This window comes from Giraffa tippelskirchi, chromosome 1, assembly GCF_054371585.1.
Source record: "Giraffa tippelskirchi isolate mGirTip1 chromosome 1, T2T-mGirTip1v1.2.pri, whole genome shotgun sequence".
NCBI lineage: Eukaryota > Metazoa > Chordata > Mammalia > Artiodactyla > Giraffidae > Giraffa > Giraffa tippelskirchi.
Genome location: NC_137275.1, coordinates 1,636,036 through 1,657,684, shown reverse-complemented (window position 1 = coordinate 1,657,684; position 21,649 = coordinate 1,636,036). Strand labels below are relative to the sequence as shown.

General features: G+C 46.0%; 1 protein-coding gene across 23 annotated transcripts in view; it reads right to left on the bottom strand.

Annotated features, from left to right (window-relative positions):
- Positions 1-10,763: 10,763 nt before the first annotated feature.
- The window catches only part of RNF4 (ring finger protein 4), a 34,788-nt gene continuing 23,902 nt past the window's right edge, over positions 10,764-21,649 (bottom strand). For 22 of the 23 annotated variants that reach the window (XM_081579716.1, XM_081579706.1, XM_081579661.1 and 19 more), the window contains 3 exons: positions 14,135-14,294; positions 13,491-13,539; positions 10,764-12,909 (listed from right to left, as the gene is read on the bottom strand). In XM_081579716.1, the coding sequence (XP_081435842.1) occupies positions 12,760-12,909; positions 13,491-13,539; positions 14,135-14,294 (359 nt within the window). In that variant the 3' untranslated portion in view covers positions 10,764-12,759. Of the gene's footprint in view, positions 12,910-13,490; positions 13,540-14,134; positions 14,295-14,517; positions 14,528-21,649 lie in introns of all 23 variants that reach the window. The other variant, XM_081579726.1, reaches the window with a different exon arrangement.

Genomic DNA, 21,649 nt, shown 5'->3' with positions numbered 1-21,649 from the left:
TATTTGCATTTATGTTTTGTAAGAATTTTTGTAGTTTTAGTTCTTAAATCTAGGTATTTGATCCATTTTTAAATTAATTTTTACTTATGGTTTCAAGACCCAGCTTTATTGTTTTGTACATGCTTAGTCCTTCAGTCATGTCCACCTCTTTGCAATCCCATGGACTGTAGCCCACCAGGCTCCTCTGTTCATGGAACTTTCCAGGCAAGAACACTGGAGTGGGTGGCCATTTCCTACTCCAGTTCTTATGCATGAGAATATCCAATTTTCCAAGCACCTTGTATCAGAGAGACCTTTCTCCTCCATTGCATGATCTTGAACCCTTATGAAAATCACTTGCCCATTGAAGTGAGGATTTATTTCTGGGCTCTCAATCTCACTGCATTGGTCTCTACATCTGTCCCAAAGCGAGCGCCACATTATTTTGATTCCTGTGCTTTTATAATGTTTTCAAATTGGCAAGTGAGTCTTTCAAATTCTATTTCAAGATTATTTTATCTGTCCTCAGTCCTTAAAATTCCATAGATTTCTATAAAGACTGCCATTGGGTTGGTAAGGATTGCACTGATTCTGTATAGTATTTATTGTTTGGGTAATATTGCCAACTTAACAAGACTGTCTTCCAACCCACCAGCATGGGATGTCTATTTATTTAAATGTGTTTCTTTCAGCAATGTGCTGTGGTGTTGTTATAGTAAGTCTCAGTGTACAAATTTTATACCTACTTGCTTAAATTTATTAAGCATTTTATTCTTTTTTGATGCTATGGGAAACTTAATTTCCCTTTCAGATTATTAACTGATAGGGTATAGAAATACAATTGATTTGTGAATTTGTATCCCACAACTTCGCTGAATTCATACTGTAATTGTATGTATTGTGTGTTATTTAGGAAACTCTGGTGATGCTGTGAAAGTTCTGCACTCGATATGCCAGCAAATTTGGAAAACTCAGCAGTGGCCACAGGACTGGAAAAGGTCAGTTTTCATTCCAATCCCAAAGAAAGGCAATGCCAAAGAATGCTCAAACTACGGCACAATTGCACTCATTTCACACGCTAGTAAAGTAATGCTCAAAATTCTCCAAGCCAGGCTTCAGCAATACGTGAACCGTGAACTTCCAGATGTTCAAGCTGGTTTTAGAAAAGGCAGAGGAACCAGAGATCAAATTGCCAATATCCGCTGGATCATCGAAAAAGCAAGAGAGTTCCAGAAAAACATCTATTTCTGCTTTATTGACTATGCCAAAGCCTTTGACTGTGTGGATCACAATAAACTGTGGAAAATTCTGAAAGAGATGGGAATACCAAACCATCTGACCTGTCTCGTGAGAAGCCTGTATGCAGGTCAGGAAGCAACAGTTAGAACTGGACACGGAACAACAGACTGGTTCCAGATAGGAAAAGGAGTACGTCAAGGCTGTATATTGTCACCCTGCTTATTTAACTTATATGCAGAGTACATCATGAGAAACGCTGGGCTGGAGGAAGCACACGCTGGAATCAAGATTGCCGGGAGAAATATCAATAACCTCAGATATGCGGATGACACCACCCTTATGGCAGAAAGTGAAGAAGAACTAAAGAGCCTCTTGATGAGGGTGAAAGAGGAGAGTGAAAAAGTTGGCTTAAAGCTCAACGTTCAGAAAACTAAGATCATGGCATCTGGTCCCATCACTTCATGGGAAATAGGTGGGGAAACAGTGGAAACAGTGTCAGACTTTATTTTTTGGGCTCCAAAATCACTGCTGATGGTGATTGCAGCCATGAAATTAAAAGACGCTTACTCCTTGGAAGGAAGGTTATGGCCAACCTAGATAGCATATTTAAAAGCAGAGACATTACTTTGCCAACAAAGGTCCGTCTAGTCAAGGCTATGGTTTTTCCAGTGGTCATGTATGGATGTGAGAGTTGGACGGTGAAGAAAGTTGAGTGCCGCAGAATTGATGCTTTTGAACTGTGATGTTGGAGAAGACTCTTGAGAGTCCCTTGGACTGCAAGGAGATCCAATCAATCCATCCTAAAAGAGATCAATCCTGGGTGTTCATTGGAAGGTCTGATGTTGAAGCTGAAACTCCAATACTTTGGCCACCTCATGCGAAGGGTTGACTCATTGGAAAAGACCCTAATGCTGGGTAGGATTGGGGGCGGGAGAAGGGGACAACAGAGGATGAGATGGTTGGATGGCGTCACCGACTCGATGGACATGGGTTTGGGTAGACTCCGGGAGTTGGTGATGGACAGGGAGGCCTGGCGTGCTGCAATTCATGGGGTCGCAAAGAGTCAGAGACGACTGAGTGACTGAACTGAACTGAACATGTAACTTTGTGTTTCTAGGAGTTTGCCCATCTCATCAACATTATCCAGTTTGTTGACATGAAGATGTTTAGTCTTGTAATCCTCTGTTTTACTGTAAAGTTCAGTAATATCCTCTCTCTCATTGTTTTAAGCAGTTTGAGTCTTGTCTCTTGCTCTTAAGTCAATCTATAGGTTGGTGAAAAAGTTATTATGGTTTCAGACTGTGAATTTTAAATCATTATAAATAGGCACCATTATAATCAACATATTTTTGCCATCAAGAAATCTGTCTGTTTATTCCTGTAGCATAAAAACCCATGCTTTGGGATTCAAAGATCTCTTGGAAAGCATTCTCTGCCTCCTGCTTGTTGTGAAAGCATTTTCAGTGCAGAAAGTTGTCAAGGTGCTTGAAGTGGTGGTAGTAGGTTGGCAAAAGATCAGGTGAATATGGTGGATGAGACAAAACTTCATAGCCCACTCGGTTCCATTTCTGAAGCACTGGTTGTGTGATGCGCAGCCAGGCGCTGCCGTGGAGAAGAGCCGGGCCCAGCCCACTCTGTCCCATTTCTGAAGCGCTGGTTGTGTGATGTGTGGCCGGCCACTGCCATGGAGCAGAGCTGGGCCTGCTCTGCCGGTCACAGCTGGCTGCAGGTGGTGCGGTTTCGGGGCATCTCGTCGATTTGCCGAGATTGCATTACATTACTTGCTGAGGTGTATTACATCTGCACCTCTCAGATGTGATGGTTTTGCCAGGATTCAGAAAGCTGTAGTGGGTCAGATGGGCAGCAGACCACCAAATAGTGATCATGACCTTTTTTGGGTGCAAGATTGGCTTCAGAAAGTGTGCTTTGGAGCTTCTTCTCGGTCCAACCACTGAGCTGGTCATCGGCGGTTGTCATATACAATCCACTTCTTTTCATCACATATCACAATCCAATCAAGAAATGGCTCATTGTTATTGTGTAGAATAAGAGAAGACAACACTTCAAAACAATGATTTTTTTTTTATTTTTGGTACCTCATGAGGCACCCACTTACCAAGCTTTTTCACCTTCCAATTTGCTTCAAATGCCCGATCAGCATACAGTGCTTGGTGTTGAGTTCTTTGGCAACTTCTCATGTAGTTCTAAGAGGATCAGCTTCCATAATCCTCTCAGTAGGTCGTTGTCCACTTCTGCTGGTGACAATCGCGTGCCTTGTCTTGAAGGCTCTCTTCTCTTTTCCAAAACTTGAAACACTACTGCACTGTAGTTTTGTTAGCAGTTCCAGGGCCAAATCCATTGTTGATGTCACAAATGGTCTCCACTGCTTTACGCCCATTTTGAACTTGAATAAGAAAATCACTCGAATTTGCTTTTTGTCTAATATAATTTTCCTAGTCTAAAATAAATATAAAATATAAAAAAGTAATAAGTCATTAGCAAAACATAAAGTGACAAATGTGCATTAAAATGATGTATAATATAACCATATTTAAGAATGTATTCCAATATCAAACAGCAAAGTCCAACAATGCAAAACTGCAATTACTTTTGCACCAACCTAGCTGAAGTTTTTTTTTTCCACTTTGTTGTTTTTATTATTATTTTTGCCTAATATTTATTTTATCAAAGTATAGTTGACTTAACAACGCTTCAGGTGCACAGAAAGGTGATTCAGTTGTACATATACACACATTATTTTTCAGATAATAGAAAATATACTATAGGTTATTACAAGATAATTGACTATAGTTCCCTGTATTATATAGTAAAACCTTTGTTGCCTATCTATTTTTCTTAACTAGAAATCTAGCATTCTATTTATACTAAGTCAAACAAGTGGAATGAAAATGTCATAAATTTTTTAGTTAGGCAAAAGTTGGTAAGTTTTCTAAAACATATATATTATACATACTATTTTTATATATGTATACAAGAGCTTTTCTACTACACTTGATAAAGACTTGAGAAAAACATCAAAAAAAAAGAGATGGAGAAATTAGAAAACATAAACTAAATTAAATGGGAGCACTGAATATGAAAAAGTGAAACTAGATCAAAGATCATCATATAGTCTAGTTGCTTTTAAACATGACTGCTCATTAGAAACATCTGGAGCTCTGGAGAAAAAAAAGCAATACTCGAGCATCTGTATTTTTCTAAAATTGCAAGATAATTCTGATACCCATTTGGATTTTAAAAAGTGGTTACAAGTTTACCTATTAAATGGTAGTTTCGGTGATACAGAATTCTATTATTTTTCTGTTGACCAATCATGATACAATGGTATTAAGTGAGTAATAGTTACATAATCACAATAGTAAAAGATGTAAAGATGTTATCAGTTTTCACAATCAATAGCCAGACAAAAAATAAAAGATAATTGCAACTGCAAGCCATAATGGGAACAAGGTTAACCGAACAATATGAAACAGCTGCATACAGTTCGGGGGCAAGCAGTGATGACAAGTGGAGCTGCGTACGTGCGCAGGTTTTCATCCACCGGCCGGTCTGTCTTTTGGTTGGTGCATTTAATCTTTTTGCATTTAAGGTAATTATCAATATGTATGATCCTGTTACCGTTTTAATTGTCTTGGGGTTATTTTCTGTAGGCCTTTTCCCTCTCGTGTGCTTCCTGCCTAGAAAAGTTCCTTTAGCATTTGTTGTGAAGTTGGTTTGGTGGTGCCTTTTGCTTCTCTGGAGAGCTTTGGGTTCCTCCATCAAATCGGAAGGCGTCTTGCTGGCAGAGTCTTCCTGGTTTCAGGCTCTTCCCTTCCATCCCTTTTGGTCACTATGTGTTGGGTGTGCTCCTGCTTGGGTTTACCTTGCCTGGGACTCTGTGCTTCCTGGACTTGGTTGATTATTTCCTTTCCCATGTTTGGGAAGTTTTCAGCAACTATCTCTTCAAATAATTTCTCAGCATCTCTCTCTTCTCCTCCTGGGGCCCCTCTGATGCAAATGTTGGTGTGTCCAGTGTTGCCCGAGTTCGCTCGGGCTGTCTTCGTTTTCTTTTCGTTCTTTTTCTATCTTCTGTTCTGCGGCAGTGATTTCCGCCGTTCTGGCCTCCAGGTCATTTACCAGTTCTTCTGCTTCAGTTAGTCTATTGATTCCTTCCAGTGTATTATTCATCTCGGGTTGTTTGTTCTTTTGTTCTTCTAGGTCTTGGCTAAACATTTCTTGCATCTTCTTCACTGTTTTCCCAAGATCCTGGATCATCTTCACTATCATTATTCTGAATTCTTTTTCTGGAACATTGCCTGTCTCCACCTCAGTTAGTTGTTTTCCTGGGATTTTATCTTGTGCCTTCATCTGGGACGTAACTTTCATCTTGATTACCGTTCTGTAATGTGGCTTTGTTTTGGCCACTGGGGGACTGTGCTGCCCCTTTCTTCTCTCTGCCCTCTGACAGATGAGGCTAAGAGGGCTTTGTCCGCTTCCTGAAGGGGGGACTGGCTGTGGGAACAACTGGCCCTTGCTCTGGTGGGCAGGGTCTTGCTCAACTTTTAGTCTCCGTTCTTTCCTCTATTACTTTCTACTCTCAATTTCATGTCTCTGCTTCATTCTCTTCTATTGCTTTCCATCTGCTAGCTTTAGGTTTAGCTGGTTCTTTTTCTAGTTCCTTAAGGCATCCAATTAGATTATTGATTTTATCTTGCAATGTAGAAATTTATAGCTATGAATATCCCTCTGAGCAGATCAAAAAGCAACAGTTAGAACCAAACATGGAAAAAAGAACTGGTTCAAAATTGGGAAAGGAGTATGTCAAAGCTGCATACTGTCACTCTGTTTATTTAACATATACCCAGAGTCATCATGCACAATGCCAGACTGGATGAATCACCATCTGAAATCAAGATTGCTGGGAGAAGTATCAACAACCTCAGATATGCATATGATACCACTCTAATGGCAGAAAGCAAAGAGGAACTGAAGAGTCTATTGATGAGGGTGAAAGAGTGAAAACGCTGGCTTGAAACTCAACATTAAAAAAACTGGGAGAAAGGACAGGAAGGGGCTTCTAAGGTGTTGATTAATAGTTTCTTGTTGCAGTTGGTTGTTTCATGAACATTTACTATATGGTAATTCACTAAACTGTACTTTTGAAGTAATTCCATCAAATATGCTTTTGAAAATTTTTTAATCTAATTTTGGCTGCACTGTGTCCTCGTTGCTGTGTGTGCCCTTTCTCTAGCTGTGGCAAACAAGCTACTTCACATCCTGAAAGATGACGCTGTGAAAGTGCTGCACTCAATATGCCAGCAAATACGGAAAACTCAGCAGTGGCCACAGGACTGGAAAAGCTGTTTTCCTTCTAATCCCAAAGAAAGGCAATGCCAAAGAATGCTCAAACTACCACACAACTGCACTCATCTCACACGCTAGTAAAGTGATGCTTAAAATTCTCCAAGCCAGGCTTCAGCAATACGTGAACCGTGAACTTCCAGATGTTCAAGCTGGTTTTAGAAAAGGCAGAGGAACCAGAGATCAAATTGCCAACATCCGCTGGATCATCGAAAAAGCAAGAGAGTTCCAGAAAAACATCTATTTCTGCTTTATTGACTATGCCAAAGCCTTTGACTGTGTGGATCACAATAAACTGCGGAAAATTCTGAAAGAGATGGGAATACCAGACCACCTGACCTGCCTCTTGAGAAACCTGTATGCAGGTCAGGAAGCAACAGTTAGAACTGGACATGGAACAACAGACTGGTTCCAAATAGGAAAAGGAGTACGTCAAGGCTGTATATTGTCACCCTGCTTATTTAACTTATATGCAGAGTACATCATGAGAAACGCTGGGCTGGAGGAAGCACACGCTGGAATCAAGATTGCCGGGAGAAATATCAATAACCTCAGATATGCGGATGACACCACCCTTATGGCAGAAAGTGAAGAAGAACTAAAGAGCCTCTTGATGAGGGTGAAAGAGGAGAGTGAAAAAGTTGGCTTAAAGCTCAACGTTCAGAAAACTAAGATCATGGCATCTGGTCCCATCACTTCATGGGAAATAGGTGGGGAAACAGTGGAAACAGTGTCAGACTTTATTTTTTTGGGCTCCAAAATCACTGCTGATGGTGATTGCAGCCATGAAATTAAAAGACGCTTACTCCTTGGAAGGAAGGTTATGACCAGCCTAGACAGCATATTTAAAAGCAGAGACATTACTTTGCCAACAAAGGTCCGTCTAGTCAAGGCTATGGTTTTTCCAGTGGTCATGTATGGATGTGAGAGTTGGACGATGAAGAAAGCTGACAGCTGAAGTATTGATGCTTTTGAACTCTGGTGTTGGAGAAGACTCTTGAGAGTCCCTTGGACTGCAAGGAGATCCACCCAGTCCATCCTAAAGGAGATCAGTCCTGGGTGTTCATTGGAAGGACTGATGTTGAAGCTGAAACTCCAATACTTTGGCCACCTCATGCGAAGGGTTGACTCATTGGAAAAGACCCTAATGCTGGGAAGGATTGGGGGTAGGAAGAGAAGGGGACGACAGAGGATGAGATGGTTGGATGGCATCACCGACTGAATGGACATGAGTTTGGGTGGACTCCAGGAGTTGGTGATGGACAGGGAGGCCTGGCATGCTGCGATTCATGGGGTCGCAAAGAGTCGGACACGACTGAGCAACTGAACTGAACCCAAACATTTGGATCACAGAAAAAGAGAATTCCAGAAAAACATCTACCCTGCTTCACTAAAGTGAAGCAAAAGTCGCTCATTTGTGTCCAACTCTTTGTGACCCCATGGACTACACAGTCCATAGAATTCTCTAGGCCAGAATACTGGAGTGGGTTGCCATGCTCTTCTCCAGGGGATCTTCCCAACCCAGGGATCAAACCCAGGTCTCAGGCAGATTCTTTACCAGCTGAGCCACAGGGAAGCCAATAGAGTCTGCCCACAATGCGGAAGACCTGAGTTTGATTCCTAGGTCCAGAAGATCCCCTGCAGAAAGAAATGGCAACCCACTCCAGTATTCTTGCCTGGAAAATCCCATGGACGGAGCCTAGCAGGCCACAGTCCATAGGGTTGCAAAGAGTCAGACACAACTGAGCGACTACACTTTCTTTCTGCTTCATTGACTACACTAAAGCCTTTTGACTATGTGGATCACAAGTTGTGGAAAATTCTTAAAGAGCTGGGAATACCAGACCACCTTACCTGCCTCCTGCGGAAGCAACAGTTAGAACTGGACATGGAACAGCGGACTGCTTCCAAATTGGGAAAGGAGTATGTCAAGACTGTATATTGTCATCCTGCTTATTTAACTTACATGCAGAGTACATCATGCGAAATGCCAGGCTGGATAAAGCACAAGCTGGAATCAAGATTGCCGGGAGAAATATCAATAACCTCAGATACACAGATGACACCACCCTTATGGCAGAAAGTGAAGAGGAACTAAAGAGCCTCTTAATGAAAGTGAAAGAGAGTGAAAAAGCTGGTTTAAAACTCAACATTCAAAAAACTAAGATCATGGCATCCAGTCCCATCACTTCATGGCAGATAGATGGGGAAACAATGGCAACAGTGAAAGACTTTATTTTCTTGGGCTCCAAAATCACTACAGGTGGTGACTGCAGCCATAAACTTAAAAAGACACTTGCTCCTTGGAAGAAAATCTATGACCAACCTAGACAGCTTATTAAAAAGCAGAGACATCACTTTGCTGACAAGAGGTCCGTCGAGTCAAAGTTATGGTTTTTCCAGTAGTCATGTATGGATGTGAGAGTTGAACCATGAAGAAGGCTGAGCATCGAAGAATTGATGCTTTTGAACTGTGGTGTTGGAGAAGACTCTTGAGAGTCCCTTGGACTGCAAGGAGATCAAAGGGATCAATCCTAAAGGAAATCAGTCCTGAATATTCATTGGTAGGACTGATGCTGAAGCTGAAGCTCCGATACTCTGGCCACCTGATGCAAAGAACTGACTCACTGGAAAAGACCCTGATGCTGGGAAAGATTGAAGGCGGGAGAAGGGGATGACAGAGGATGAGATAGTTGGATGGCATCACTGACTCAATGGACATGAGTTTGAGCAAGCTCCCAGAGTTGGTGATGGACAGGGAGACCTGGCATGCGGCAATCCATGGGGTCACAAAGAGTCGGACTTGACTAAGCGACTGAACAACAAAACCAAATAGTGGCAAAACAAAGATATGTGTAAGTCAATAAATCATGAACAAAGTGCATTTACCAAAGAAATGCAAAGCTGGTATACACTGAAAAAAAATCAACGTGAAACATAATATTAACTGATCTGAAGGGGGAAAAATCCTATATCCCAGTAGAGGAGAAAAAGAATCAATAAGGACATACGTCCACTGTGGATAAAATAAAACAGAAATAAAAGACAAACTCTTACCTAATGGTTGGAAAAGGAACCTTCCTTTCCTGCTAATTATCTTACAAGTCCAGCAAGAAAAAGAATGTTCCAAGAATTAGAACAAATCACCAAAGATGATGTGGCTGTGAGTGTAGAGCATTCAACAGAACCCAGAGTCTTAGCAGAATGAGGCTTTGGCAAGGATGCTTACACAATATACAAACACTACATGCAAACAACAGAAAAATGCAGTTAAAACACAACCTAAGTTTCAAAAATAAGAAACCAAGGAACAAACCCTTTCAGTAGCCAGCTTTGGGGGCCCCGCTGCTAATCCTCTCACAGGATGCTCCTCTCCTCCCTGGCCTTGCCGAGGATGGAGGCCTCCTGGAGACTGGCTTCAGGACCACTTCTGGGTTGTGGTGGCCATCCAGGAAGTGTGGGGTCAGCCACAGCCCCAGGTCTTGGCGGGCCCGTACCCCGGGAGGGCACTGGGCCTGAGCTCTGCACTCAGGAGCCCTTCCTCTTCGCTTTACTTAGACTACGTGACCGAACAAGTTTTTGTCTGTGGTGGTCTCCTGCAGAAGGCAGGCCTCTGAAGTTCACCAGTCACGTGCCCCGGAGCCCCAGGCCTCCAGCACGAGAGCCTGCTCCATCTCGGGACCACCAGACAGGAATGGAGAAGGGCACACAGGCGAAGGCCAGCTCTGCCATCACTTCCTCTCTGGAGACCTCAGGCCCATTCCGACTTTTCAGCTTTCCCAAGGCCCTAACAGGCACGCCATACCCTCCTGGGTCCCCTTGCCCACGTGGAAGACGAACCGTGTGTGGTGGTTGGCGCTCTCAGTCCACACTGCTCAGAGCTCCACTCCTGAGCTCGCACTGGCACGACGGAGTGAACAGCCCGCAGTCAACTTCACTTCTTAGGGGCTGAAGTTAAAATTCTGCTCGGTTAGGGATTCCAGGGCCTGGACTTGTGGCTCTGCGCAAGAGTGATCTCTTACCTGCTGGTTTCTAAGTTGGTACATGACCAAGCCACCTTCTCACATATGTGTGCCCCAAGATACACAAAGCTGGAGCCAGACAGGAATCATGTACCTTGGGCAAGGGTGTAGGGCGAGAAGTGAAATGGATCCCGATGAGTAAATGAACACACAAAAATGGTACCTGGTTCAAGGTAATGATTTATTTTCACCTGTAACACTAGCAGAGAAGTCAAAAACAGACTGACCGACATGGATACAGTTTATAAACGGAACAAAGAAAGATCTGAACTATGTACACTGAGGGAGGGAAAGGGATTTTTCCACATCAACTTTTCCTATTTTGCAATTTCTGAATAGTAGAAACTAAACATTTTCCCCCAGTTTAGTATGAAGGAACACAACTTTGATGATCAACCATTTGTCTTTAAGCATAAAGCATACGAGATTTTGGCTGTATGGTTGTCCTGGCTCCTGAACTCTGGGTATTAGAACATTAAAAAAAAAAAAAAAAAAAAAGTGTTCCATGAAGCCCAGAAGGAACTTCATGCGGACACTGTGTCTACTCAAAGGGCAGACAGTGCCCATCACGCTGATGAGAACTCATGTCCTGCCTGCCTTGACTGTAAGGAGAAAATAGTACTTTATCAAACTAACTGGAAGTGAGCCAAACAATTATAAAGTCAGAATGAAGCATGAAATTTTCCTTTCACAGAGGAGGGACACTCCTTCGGCCCTGTTTAAAGTGAATTCTGTGCTGAGTCCCTGCTCCTCCAAAAGGAAAAACTGAAGGTTATTGCTAGCAACGCCAGAGGAGGCCCCCTTCCACCTTGAAGATGTTTCACACGGAAGGCTGTGGGTTTGGCTTGAAGCCCTCTGAGGAAGGAGGGTGTGGAGGTGGAGGTGGCAGGCTCTGCAGGCCTTCTCCCCCGGGAGCCACCCCTGGGCCACCATGCCACCTCCTTGAGGACCAGAGGTTCTCACACCTGGAGTTGAGCAGAAGGGTGTTATCTGGGCCCCTGGGGAGGAGGGGGCCACAGTACTTTGCCACCAAAATCTAAGGAGCAATCGAAGCCCAAAGGATCAAGGCCCAATGGCCAGAAGAGCAGCTTCTGAAATGAATGTCAGTTGCGGGGGTGGTGGTACCCAGCTTGAGTCTGGAGAGCCGAGCTCTGAATCGCAAGTGGCTGTGACTTGGGCAACAGGATGGACGTGGGCAGCTGATAAGGCCACAATTACTGCCACTGCCGCCTGGGTCTATGCTTGAGTAGACGTTAGGCAGTGGGAACTGAGGACCAGAGGGCCTATGGTAAACAGAGGATGGTTTTATCAGAAAAGAGGACCCCCGACCACGTGCCTGCCCCACTGTGACTCCTGTGCCAGGTGAGCTCGGGCGTGGGCCCAGTTCCTGAGAACAGGTGGTGAGCAGGACGGGGCGACACAGGCCTCCCAAGGACACCGAGAGTGCTACATCTCCTGGGCTGCTGAAAAGGAGGCAGAGAGCGGGCTTTATTGCACGTTTCGTTCTTAGAAAACTAGGGATTGCCCTGCCGAGGCCTTGGTGATCTGCAGGAACTTCTGACATTGATATAGGCGGAATCATGGGTGGCCTCTGAGTCACAGGGGATGGAAAACAAAGTCCAGTGGTTGGTCTTTCTGGGGCCACGCTTGCATCTGGGATCCTCAGACTGGATGGACTGTGTGTGGCTTGTCACTGCGGTGGGCAGACGCCTGGGACGAGGTAGCATGCCCAGGAGAGCTGGGCGGACCTGCGTGCTCTGCGACCAGGGCTGGTGCTCCACGACACCGCCAGGAGGAAGGTGGGGCAAACTCTCCAAACGGGGGAAACGTGGCAAACGTGCAGCTTCTGAAAGAGGCTAGAACCATGACTTTCTTTCCCATGTGCCTGACTCCCTCTCTCCTACCCTGGAACCACCTACCCAGGAGATGTCAACCGGCTGGGAGGGGCCTGGCTCCAGCCCCACGGCCTCCAACTAGAGGTAACAAAAGGATCTAAGACGGGGTCGGAAACAAGAGAGCAGTTTACATACTGGACGTTGATTCTGAAATAGTCTTTTTGAGCTCAAGAAAACCGGAGGCAGATAAGCCCTGTAAGGCTGCACAGAGAACCCAGCCAGGCTGAGTGTCCACTTGTCTCTCCTGAGCAGCACTCAGCACTTCATATATAAATGGGGTGGTACCGTTTGTGGCTCATCTTTTTCCTGCAAGTTGGGCAAGTGTTAGCATTCTTCAGGGAATCACGGAGGCACTGGCTACAGAAGACGTGGCCACACTCTGTAGAAACAATGAGACGTCCATTCTGCACAATCTGGAAAACATACAAACAGCCTTCACGTCAGGTCTTGTACCAGAGCAGCCGGAGCCCCAGCGCCCACGCCCGCCTGTTCCTAAGATGGCGACTGAGAGGGGCGAGGCCGGGGGCTGCAGCAGGAAAGCAGGGAGGAGGTCTGGAGGACTGAGGGTGCCCCTGAGGCTCACGCAGGTACGAGCGGCATCTCTGAAGCCGAGAAACAGGCAGAGGTCAATCTCGGGCAGCGAGAACCCAAGTTGAAGCCCTGGGGCTCGAGGACCTCCAGGCACGCAGTGGGGCAGAGCCAGAGGGCCCAGGGCCACAGAAAACACCAGCAGCTTCTGCTGAGGCCGGGCGGGGAGTACACAGGACGGGCACACGTGCACAGGGCCGCTCAGGGAACGAAGGCACCAGAGTTCAAGCCTGTGCGGCCCAAAGAGACAGCACGCCCTCCCTTCACAGACGTGTGCCAAGCCATGTGCCAGCCCCGGCATGACCACAAGACAGGTGTCAAAGCCCGCCCGAGAAGCGCTCATCTCATTCCCCGAGTGAAGCAGCCTGAGACCAGGACCAGGGGAGACACAGCCGAGTCTGCTTACCTCCGAGTACCCGTCCATGCAGATGGGGCAGCTGATGGTGCCCGAGGGCCTAGAAGCACAGAGCTCAGGTCAGGGAAGCAAGCCAGACGGTCAGTTCCTAACGCTACATGGCTCCATCTAAGCCGCCCATGCCCTCTTCTCACAAGAGCCTCCTGCGGCCTGCCACAGCCCAGGCACTTGGGAGGCTGGCAGTCCCATGGCACAGGGGTCCTTGGAGAAAGGAGGGCAGAGAGGGCAAGAGAAAGTGCAGACAACGGGAGTCCCCCTTGCAGCCTCCCTGTCTGGGGCAGGGGCTGGCCGAGCACCCGCTTCCTCCAAGCATTCCTGCTGCAGAGGCAGGGGTGCTGATGCTCACCTCCGGCAACTCACACACACCCTGGGGGCACCGAGTGCGCCTGCTCAGGTCACAGGGGGGAGAGCGGAGCCCAGCTTGGGATCCGCCTGCCACCCAGATGCCTCCATAAGCCCTTCCTGAGCCCAGGGATTGAAGCATTTGCCGAGGGGCCAGTATTTCTAACACCCTGCCTCTACCCAACCTCTTCACTGGAAATCGGAGGAAGAAGGGATCCTCACTCTGGGGACAAGGGCCCATGTATCCAGAGGCTGCCTGGTAGACAGCCTGCACCCAGCATGGCCCCTGGTACCTGAGGCCCGCAGCTGCCTCCTCCCTGGTGCTCCTGGGCGTGTGGGTGGTCACGTACACATCCTTGTCCCGGGCCGGCTCCTCCTCATCGCTGCTTACCACACAGCTATCCGTGTGCGCCTGGCGCAGCCGCCTGCCGTTCCTCCTCGGCCGCCTCCTCTCTAGGTGCAAGTTCATGTTCAGGCGAGGGCCTCTCAGCCCCCTGCCCTGGGGACCCAGCCTCCCGGCCTCCCAGGAGGAGCCCCCAACCCTGATGCCGCGGGCAGAGGCGGGGCGGAGTCCCGCAGCAGGCAGGGCTGCCCCAGGGGGTGTTCCCGCCCTCAGAGCGGGTGGGCCCGCAGCGCTGCCCTTGCCCAAACCCAAGGAAGCAGGGAGACCACTCACCTTCAACAATCTTGGAAACAGGAGAGAAAAAGAAGAGAAAGACACAGTTAACTCGACATAGAATATTCTGTGCTCTTTAAATCTCTGAAACGATCAGGCTGATGCATGTGGTTCCCATGCGGGATCCTCAGGGGAGCAGCCAGGCCTCGAGTGGCTGAGCCCGGAGCCTGCTGCTGAGGAGTCCCCAGGAGCTGCGGAAGCTGGGCACGTCACTCAACCTCCCAGAGCTGCCCACGGCCTCTTCTGAAACAGAGGCTCCAGTGCCACAGAGCCATGCCGCTGTGAAGACCAGGCAAGACCACACGATGCCAAGGGCACCAGGGGCCCGCAGCCCACCCCCCGCCCCCCCGCCCTGTCCTCACGCCACACAGGCTACTGCCAGACACGGGGCTTTCCTGGGAGAAGGCTTTGCAGGGTTTCATGCTTTACCAACCAGAGGAGGTCAGGCAGGCACCCTGGGAATACCACATGCCATGGACTGAGAGCACCCGGCCCTGGGCTGGAGGTGGGCAGAAACTGGCAGGGAGGACCTACCAGCCCAAGGCCGGGCTCCAGGCCCAGCGGCCTCATCAAGCTGCGTTTCTTACACACTGAGCTCCCCAGCAGCCCTGCGGCTCCCACTGTTCCCAACAGCATTTGCTCACTTCGTGTCTGTGTCACCGTCTAGTAATTCTCACAACACTTCAAACTCTTTCATTGTTATTATATTTATTATGGCTCTATCTGATCAGTGATTTCTGATGTAACTACCCTAATTGTTTTGGGGCACCACGAACCTCACCAATATAAAATGATGAGCTTAAGCGATAAATACATGTTCTGACTGTCCCACAGACCCACTGTTCCATGACTCCCTCCCTCCTCTTGAGCCTTCCTACACCCCAGACACAGCCACACTGAAATCAGGCCAATGAGCCACCTTACAGCGGCCTCACAGTGTTCAAGCGGAAGGAAGAGCTGCGTGTCTCACTTTAAATCCCAACCTAGAAATGACGCTTAGTGAGGAAGGCACTTCAAAGGTTAAGACAGGCCAAAAGCTAGGCCTCCTGCACCAGTTAGCTAGCTTGTGAATGCAAAGGAAAAGTTCCTCAAGGAAATTAGAAGTGCTCCTCCAGTGAATGCACAATGATAAGAAAGGGAACAGGCTTACTGCTGATGTGGAGGAAGTCAGAGTGGCCTGGATGCAACCAGCCGCAGTATTTCCATAAACCAAAGCCCAAGCCACAGCAAGGCCCCAGCTCTCTCCAACCCTGTGAGAACTGAGGGAGGCGAGGAAGCGGCAGAAAATGTGAAGCTGGCAGGGGTTGGTTCCCAAGGTCAAAGGAAAGATGCCGTCTCTAGCACATCAGAGTGCAAAGGTGAAGCCGCAAGTGCTGATGTAGAAGCTGCAACAAGTCACCCGAAAGAGCCAGCCAAGATCACTCGTGTGGGTGGCTACACTGAACAACAGGTTTTCAGTGTAGACAAAGCCTCTATTGGAAGGAGATGCCACCCAGGACTTTCATAGCTACAGAGAAGTCAATGCCTGGCTTCAAAGCTTCGAAGGACAGACTGACTCCCTCATTAGGGGTTTAAATAGCTGGTTGAAGTCAATGCTCGTTTACCATTCCAAAAACTCTACAGCCCCTAAGAATGGTGCTCAATCAACCCACTCTGCCTGTGCTCTGTAAATGCAACAACAAAGCCTGAATGATAGCACATCTGTTTACCACATCATTTACTGAATATCTTAAACTGTTGACACATACTGCTCAGAAAAAGATTTTATTCAAAACATTCCCTCTCACTGACAATATACCTGATCACCCAACAGCTCTGATGGAGATGGACAACGAGATGAATGCTGTTTTCTTGCCGAGTAACACAACATCTTGAAGCCCATGGATCAAGGAGTCATTTCAGCTTTCAAGTCTTATAATTTAAGAAATATATTTCCAAGCCTACAGATGCCATAAACAGTACTTTCTCTGATGGATCTGAGCAAAGTAAACCAAAAACCATCTGGAAAGCAGAGATATCACTTTGCCGACAAAGGTCTGTATAATCAAAGCCATGGTTTTTCCAGTAGTCATGTATGGATGTGAAAGTTGAACCATAAAGAAGGCTGAGTGCCAAAGAATATGATGCTTTTGAACTGTGGTGTTGGAGAAGACTCTTGAAAGTCTCTTGGACTGCAAGGAGATCAAACTAGTCAATCTTAAAGGAAATCAGTCCTGAATATTCATTGGAAGGACTGATACTGAAGCTCCAATACTTTGGCCACTTAATGCAAAGAGCTGATTCATTGGAAAAGACCCTGATGCTGGGAAAGACTGAGGGCAGGAGGAGAAGGGGACGACAGGAGATGGAGGTTGGACGGCATCACCGACTCAACGGACGTGAGTTTGAACAAACTAAGGGAGACAGTGGAGGACAGAGGAGCCTGGCGTGCTGTGGTCCATGGGGTCACAAAGAGTCAGACAAGACTTAGTGACTGAACAACAAATGAATACATGGTGGCCAGAGAGCTCCCTTCACTGCTGATGACTGTGTCCCCACGTTCAATGGAAGAAGAGCTTGGAGATGAGACTTCTTGCCCAAAGGACAAAAAAGAATAGACCCACAGTCTGGCCTTCCAGCTCCATGCCCTTCCTGTGACCTTGAGTCACCTCCTAGCTGATGGACAGTAACATAATTTGTAGGATACAGCTAAAGATAATATAATCTTTAATTCATATATTAGAAAAGAAATGATGAAAATCAGCAAAATAAAGAAAGGAAAAACCAATGAGTGAAAACAAACTTATAAGAAAAAGGATATGCAAAGCTAAAAGTTGGTTCTTTGAAAGATCTAATAAAACTCTGGTAATACTAATCTAAAAAAACAGGAAACACAAATAACCAGTATCAGAAATGAGACATCATTACATCACTACAGATTCCATAGAACTGAAGACATTACAAATTTATGCCAATAAAAGTGAAAATTTTAGATGAAATCAACAAATTCCTACAAAGTGTAATTAACAAAGTGAAGTGAAAAGTTAAAGCTGCTCAGTCGTGTTCAACTCTTTGCGACCCCATGAACTGTATCCCAACAGGCTCCTCTGTCCATGGGATTCTCCAGACAAGAATACTGGAGTCCACTACAATATTGTAAAGTAATCAGCCTCCAATTAAAAGAAAAAAAGAAAAAAGAATACTGGAGTGGGTTGCCATTTCCTTTTCCAGGGGAATCTTCCTGACCCAGGGATTGAACCCAGGTCTCCTGCATTGCAGGCAGATTCTTTACCATCTGAGCCACCAGGGAAGGGAAGCCCAATAATTACCAAGGCGTGAACGCGTTAGTTGCTCAGTCACATCCGACTCTTTTTGACTGTATAGGCTGTAGCCCACCAGGTTCCTCTGAGCCACCAGAAAAGCCCCAATGATTACCCAAACCTACTAAAACTCTACTTCTGCTTTATTGATCACACCAAAGCCTTTGCCTGTATAGATTACAATAAACTATGAAAAATTCTTCAAGAGATGGGAATATCAGACCACCTTACCTGCCTGAGAAATCTGTATGCAGGTCAAGAAGCAACAGTTAGAACTGGACATGGAACAACAGACTGGTTCCAAATTGGGAAAGGAGTACGTCAAGACTGTATATTGTCACCGTGCTTATTCAACTTATATGCAGAGTATGTTATGCAAAACGCTGGGCTGGATGAAGCACAAGCAGGAATCAAGATTGCTGGGAGAAATATCAATAACCTCAGATACGCAGATAACATGACCCTTACGGCAAAAAGTAAAAAGGAACTGAAGAGCCTCTTAATGAAAGAGAGAGAGTGAAACAGCTGGCTTAAAACTCAACATTGAGAAAACTAAGATCATGGCATCTGTTCCCATCACTTCATGGCAAACACTGACAGACTTTATTTTCTTGGGCTCCAAAATCACTGCAAGATGGTGACTGCAGCCATGAACTTAAAAGACGTTTGCTCCTTGGAAGAAAATCTATGAGCAACCTAGATAGCTCATTAAAAAGCAGAGCTATCACTTTGCCGACAGAGGTCCATCTAGTCAAAGTTACGGTTTTTTCAGTAGTCATGTATGGATTTAAGAGTTGGACCATGAAGAAGGCTGAGCATCGAAGAATTGATGCTTTTGAACTGTAGTGCTGGAGAGATCTCTTGAGAGTCCCTTGGACTGCAAAGAGATCCAACCAGTCCATCCTAAAGGAAATCAGTCCTGAATATTCATTGGAAAGACTGATGCTGAGGCTGAAACTCCAATATTTTGGCCACCTGATGCAAAGAACTGACTCACTGGAAAAGACCCTGATGCTGGGTCTTTTAGATTGAAGGTGGGAGAAGGGGACAACAGAGGATGAGATGATTGGATGGCATCACCAACTCCATGGACATGAGTTTAAGGAAGCTCCGGGAGTTGGTGATGGATAGGGAAGCCTGGCGTGCTGCAGTCCATGGGGTAGTAAACCGTTGGACACGACTGAGCAACTGAACTGAAGTACTTTCTCTGTAGAGTTCTACCAACTATTAAAGGAAAGAACAGTCCCAATCTTACAAAATCTGGAGAACAGAAAAAGAGGTGCCCAAATCACTTTGTAAAGATACCAAAACTCTGATACCAGAACTTTATAAAGAAAAATTACAGACCACCAATCTTACAAAAATTCAGGCAAAAATTATATATAAAATATTAGCAGACAGAATCTAGCAACATAGAAAAAAAAATTATGTCACAACCACAATGCTTAAGTGGTTTAACACTAGAAACCAATGTAATTCTCCACTTCAACATATGAAAGGGGAAAAAACCATCATGAGATGAGACTTCCATTTCAACACTGATTCAGGATGAAACTTATAGCCAAACATGAAAAAGAGAAACTTCTCCACTCTGGTAAGGGTATCAACAAACCCAAAAACTTTACAGCAGAGGTCTTATTTAATGGTGGAACTGAAAGGACTCTTTCAGATTTTGAATGAAACAAGAATGCCCATGCCTGCCACTGTTTTTACTCAGCCAATATTGAATTTTTTAGCCAGTGTGTTAAGGCCAAGAAAAAAAAAGAGAAATCGAGAAGCACCAAAAGTTGTTCTACGTACACAAAAATTCAAAAGATTTACAGATTAAGAATTGTTAGACTAAAAAAAGAAAAATCAATTGCATTTCTTTTTATTAGCAAATTAAAATTAAAAAGAAATGAAAATTTTAAACACCATTTATAGCATCCTAAAATACTACATACCTAGGAATAAATCTTCTAACAAAAGACTTGCAAAATCACTCCAGGGTATAAACTTTACTGTGAAGTATCTAATCTTGTTGTTCAGTCGCTCAGTTGTGTCCAGCTCTTTGCGACCCCATGGACAGCAGCACGCCAGGCTGCCCTGTCCTTCACCATCTCCCAGAGCTGTTCAAACTCATGCCCATTGAGTTGGTGAGGCCATCCAACCATCTCGTTTCTAAGAGGTATCTAATCTTATCTCAAACCATATACAAAACTCAATTCAAATGGATTATAAACCTAAATGTGAAACGTGAAACAGTAATACTTTTGGAATATATGAAGAAATTTTTATGGTACAGGATTTTCATCAACAAAGTTGACAAATTCAACTATATTAAAATTAAGACCCTTTGTATATAAACCAAAAAGAGAAAAGACAAGCTTCTGAATAGAAGATTCAATACACAACTAATGGCAGGCTCATATTTAGAACTTATAAAAAAAAATGAGACAAGGCAGGCAGTCACAAGAAAAAATGAGCAAAGATTCAGTTAAAAAAAAAAAGATCCCAACAGGCAACATAGCAAAGAGGAAAATGAGCCACCAGTCAGCATGAAAAGGTATCTGACCCCAACGATAATGGGGAAAAACACAGTGGAAGCACGTGGGAGACTCCAGGCAACACCAGATGGGCTAGAAGTGCAGTGGCGGGAGCCTGGGCAGGGACAGCCTCTCTGGAAGACAGGTCGTCACTGCCCAGCGACCGCAGCGACCGCCGAGGACACACACCCCCTGGAGAAACAGTCTGTACGGTTTCTCCTCATCTTAAGAGGGTTCGTGAACGTTCTACCGTGGTCCTGGGACGTAAAGATGCCGAGCTACTCCCAGATGGGGTCCAAGTGGTACCCTTGGCCTACCCCCTGGATTCTGGGGGGCTGGTGAGAGTACCCCAATCTGGGAAACAACACAATCACTTCACTCTCCTGAACGTGGCACCTGATGTAACCCTAAACTTGCAACCCCTCTAACAGAGGCTCCTCGTCTTGAGTTAGTAACAGTACTAAGTATTCCAAGTGGGATGTGCTTAGTGAGCATTTCAGGCTAAGTATACTTGTCACTGTAAATTTTAAAACTGGCATTTGGATTTGTTAAAATAATTATCAACAAAAAATGAAGAATGATTACACCAAAAGGGGTGCTATCAAATCCCAATTATTCTATGTGTGGGAACACTGAGGGCACAGGAAGGTGAATCCTCCAACCAGAACCCAGGACCCCTGCTTCTCAAGCTGGTCTCCCCTCCACCCACCCCCCTGCCCAGGCTCTCCACCCGCTCCCAGGACAGCCCCAGGGCCAGCATTCCTGTCCCAGTGTCTCCCAGTAACTCTCCACAGCCAGGGACACAGGAGGCGGCTAGAGAGCTCAGAAAAGAAGCCCACGCAGGGAAGGCAGACCAACCATCAAAACAAAACCAGGGTGTCAAAGGGGATATGACGACGCTGGCTTGTCACTCAGCAGCAGCCATCGGCGTCCCCACGAGGGCAGAATCCTGGCCATCTCCCCAGGGCCTGGCACACCACAGGTGGACACCGAGTGCCGGGGACAACAAGGACTGGTGGCACTTCGAAGTGTTAACCAGCAACTGAGCTGCAGGCTTCAGGCCAGGTGCCAGACTCAGCTGTCTTCTCAGAACCTCAGGGAGCTCGCCAGGAACAGCAGCAAAGCTGGATGTATGCGCCTTAGAAAACACTCACAGGCCCAGCGGGGACCACTGACAGCTAAGCACCGAGACTTATCTCCAGGGAAATGACTGCCTCCTGCTCAGGAGCTGGTGTCCCTGAGCGCTCACGCATAATCCGCTGGGACAGCTGACAGGCTCAGCAGGAGCAGCTGCCCGGCCTTTGGTGG